The sequence below is a fragment of the Dipodomys merriami genome, unplaced genomic scaffold (assembly GCF_024711535.1).
Source record: "Dipodomys merriami isolate MVZ:Mamm:240054 unplaced genomic scaffold, mDipMer1.0.p SCAF_55, whole genome shotgun sequence".
NCBI classification, from domain to species: domain Eukaryota; kingdom Metazoa; phylum Chordata; class Mammalia; order Rodentia; family Heteromyidae; genus Dipodomys; species Dipodomys merriami.
In genome coordinates, this window is record NW_027206124.1 from 2,962,752 (window position 1) to 2,966,114 (window position 3,363).

At 56.9% G+C, this 3,363-nt stretch overlaps 1 protein-coding gene across 1 annotated transcript; it reads right to left on the reverse strand.

Moving 5' to 3' along the window:
* Positions 1–764: 764 nt before the first annotated feature.
* Rps19bp1 (ribosomal protein S19 binding protein 1) lies at positions 765–2,812 on the reverse strand. Its single transcript, XM_069999579.1, has 4 exons — positions 2,673–2,812; positions 2,418–2,558; positions 1,444–1,541; positions 765–1,277 (listed from the first exon to the last, which is right to left on the reverse strand). Exons 1-4 carry the CDS (start codon positions 2,722–2,724, stop codon positions 1,143–1,145), a joined length of 426 nt encoding a protein of 141 aa, XP_069855680.1. The 5' UTR covers positions 2,725–2,812; the 3' UTR covers positions 765–1,142.
* Positions 2,813–3,363: the final 551 nt, after the last annotated feature.

Sequence of the window (3,363 nt, forward strand, 5' to 3'; positions counted from 1 at the left end):
GTCCATCTGCACAACCTGGACAGCAATGCTTCTGATGGATCACTCATGAAATGTGGAGGCCAGACCTATGGGTCCCTCCACTGTTCCCCACTCAGGATAGAACACAACGGCCAGGAAGATACCAGAAAGGGGGGGGGGAAGGTAGGGTGAACCCTCACAGATGAAGATGCAGCCCCACCAACCACATCAGGACCAATTGACATGTTGGCTAATTTCCTCTTCCCTTTGCCTGTCCCTCAGGAGCTGCTGACCTGGACAGGCCATGGGTTAGAGGAGACAAAGCCCCAGGGAAGAGTTCAGAAAAGGACCTTTTATTGCTAAGGATAAGCACTGGTCCACATCATTGCTTCCAAAAATCTACCCTGCTTCTGCCTCCTGTTCTTTGTTGTGCCTTTTGCAAAGTGGCACTGCAGAACACAGCTTCAGCATGGATCTGAGTGTGAATTCTGCTTACTAAGGGTTCTTTTGACTCCTTATCTATGATCCTACTTCAAGTGACAGGAAGGATCCAGCGTGAGGGCTATGGGGTAGTGGTGCCATGGAGACCCCATACTCGTGAGAAAAAAGGGTGAGGCGGCTCCACTCCAACCTCCCCAGGCCATGAAGGCCCTTTTCTGAACAAAGCTCCCGTGTCACTTCTGCCACAGGTGTTGCCTTAGCAACCATGTCTCAGGGAAGAAGACACCTCTAATGAACTGCACCCAACATATCCCCAGATCAGTGCTAAGGAACAGAAGACCCTTCTTTAAGTCAGACCAGCAGCACACAGTCAAAACGGCACATTTACTAGAACTCAGAAGCCCACCCAGCAGCCTTCTTCCTTCCAGCAGTATGGCCCCAGGGGGCCAGGACCAAGCCTCCTCACAGTAAATAGAAAGGGTCCCTTTTGGTTGGGGCAGAGGGTGCCTTCTACATTTCAGTCAGCTCCTGTCTTGAGTGCAAATCTGCCCCAGGGTGTTCCGCTTGCTTAGCTCCAGTCCCATCTCCCAGGGGCTTCAGCTGGGTTTCCTAGAGCCAGGCTATTTCTGCATCACCATTGGCTGGCCATAAACCACACAGTATGGTCTAGCCCAGGCCAGCAGGGGCAGTGAAGTCCAGGTTGCTCTAGGTGCCTCTCCCCCACAGTGAACATCACAGGAGCTCTAGCTGCCGAAGTACTCAAGCTGGAACTTCTGGAAGTCTTCCTCCGTGAACACTGTGCCCTCGGCCTTCTTCTTCTTTTTCTTCTGCTCCACGGGTCGATCACAAGCCTTGCGGCCCTGATTCTGGTGCAGTATCTGGGAAGGTGGCAGAGGGCACATCATTTCCAGTTACTAGAAGCACAGATGGAGAGGCTCCTGGGGGTGCAGGGCTGAGGGCTCAGGGAACAGCTGGACCCGCTCCCATGGCTCCAGGGAATCCCTAGGTAGGTCCCTTCCTCTAGCCCCATACCCACAGACAAACCTGCTGCGTAACAGATTCCGCCACAGTGCTTCTTGCACTTGTCATAAACTTCAGGTTTGCTCTGAGGTGGTCTTGATGCGCTCGCTTCTGGTACTCAGCTGTGGGTAACAGGAAGGGCTGTCACTTCAGATGGACTCCTTGGATACCTTCTGGATCCCTGCCCCAGACAAAATCCCACTGTCTTTCCTCCTTGACTACTGCAACAGTTTGGAGGCTTCTTGGCCAAATCCACTCTCCACAGTGGTCTTTCTTGAAAGTGTCCCCTGCTCTCACGTATTCAACAAATAGGTCCTGAGCACAATTACGTGTCAGGTACTGTTCTAGGTGCCAGGCTTTCAGCAGGAAGCAGGATGGGAAAGAACTCCTGAACTCATGGACCCCAGTGAGAAAAGATGGGAGGCAAACAGTCAACCAATATGAGGTCTTGAGCACAATGTCCAATACCATCAAAAAAGAAGAAAAAAAGATGAGCAGGAGAAGGGCTATGTAGAAGGTGGAAACCAACTGGGAGGCCTTTACAATAGCCCAGGTATGAGATGGCGGTCACACAGTTGTCTGCTTTTGTGGCCACCCCTCTCCCCACTCTTGCTCGTGCAGGGCCCTGGGCTGGACATCTGAGCCTCAGACAAGTCCAAAGGGAATTCTGTGCCTCGGGCGAGTCTCAGTCCAGCAGAAATGGCAGCAACCCCAGTGCCAGGATGGCCAGACATCCCCAACACGCTTGTTCATTACATGCCACCTTTACTATGCTAGCCTTTCCTTCAAATTAAAAGACAACAGCTCCCGTCTACTCTTCCTGGAGTAACTGTCCTTGGACCTTTCGTTTCGAGACTCCGAGGCTCCTCCATTCGCTAAGCCTTCGGTCCACGAGGGCCTTGACCTAACTCTCAGCTCCATCCCCGCTATCTCCGCTATACCCGTGACTACATCTGTCTGCTCCATTCGTGGGCATTCTAGCAACGACCCGGACGCACCGATCGCCGACTTGGGGACCTTGCCCTTGGCCGAGTTCCGCAGCTTCTGGGCCTGGGTGGCCTTCGCCTTGGCTCTCGCCCTCCGGGCCCGCTTGGCCGGGGCCCCGCTCGGCCGGGCCTGGCCCGGCGCCGCTCCGGAGGCTGCAGGGGGGAGAGGAGCGGAGCCGAGTCGGAGACGCGCGGGGCTCCCGCCCTCGGGGGCCCCTCCCCGCCCTGGGCCCGCGGCCCGCAGCCCCGCGGATGAACCCTCCTCACCTTCGGACGCCGCCAGCAACTCCAGGCCTCGCCGCACCAAGGCGGCCGACATGACTGCGCCCAGCGCCGCCCGCGCGCCCCACGCGACTTCCTTCGGCCTCGGCGGTGCTCCTCGCCCGGTGGAAACCGGAGCTGGAACACTCCGTTCCGGCGTGCGGGAGGGGTGGGGAGCGGGAGGAAGGGGGCCGCCTAGCTCATGACGCATGCGTTGTAGGCTTATTCTAGAGCGAGAGGAGGGGCGGGGCTGGGGGAGGCGGGCCTAAGGTGCAGAAGGACACGTTCGTTGTCCAATCCCAACCCAATCGGCTCCGTGAGGGTCAAGTCACGCCTCCTCCCGGAAGCCGTCCGCAGACAGCCGCGCCCGCCCGGGGCCTGGCCTCTCTGAAGGGGGCGAGGCCCGGGGTCGGCGGTCTTGATTCTTAAGGACTCGGTGGGGATTCGTCAACGTGTGGCGCAGAGAGCGGCTTGGGAGCGCAGCTGCCAGGGCTTTTGCCAAGGGGCAATGTGACATATTTCTGTTTTTGTTTTGTGTGTTTTTTTTTTTTTTGGGTCAGTCCTGGGGCCTGAACTCTGGATCTGGGCGCTGTCCCTCAGCTCTTCAGCTCAAGGCTAGCGCTCTACCACTTGAGCCACAGCGCCACTTCCACCTTTTTCTGCTTATGTGGTGCTGAGGAATCGAACCCAGGGCCTC

What these genes read in the sequence shown, in the direction of transcription:
- Rps19bp1 (XM_069999579.1), bottom strand. Translation starts at nt 2,724, where the DNA reads ATGTCGGCCGCCTTGGTGCGGCGAGGCCTGGAGTTGCTGGCGGCGTCC. An exon ending in GGTCCCCAAGTCGGCGATCG is followed by an intron (nt 1,542 to 2,417) that starts GTGCGTCCGGGT and finishes TGTTACCCACAG; the next exon opens with CTGAGTACCAGAAGCGAGCG. An exon ending in CGGAATCTGTTACGCAGCAG is followed by an intron (nt 1,278 to 1,443) that starts GTTTGTCTGTGG and finishes CCACCTTCCCAG; the next exon opens with ATACTGCACCAGAATCAGGG.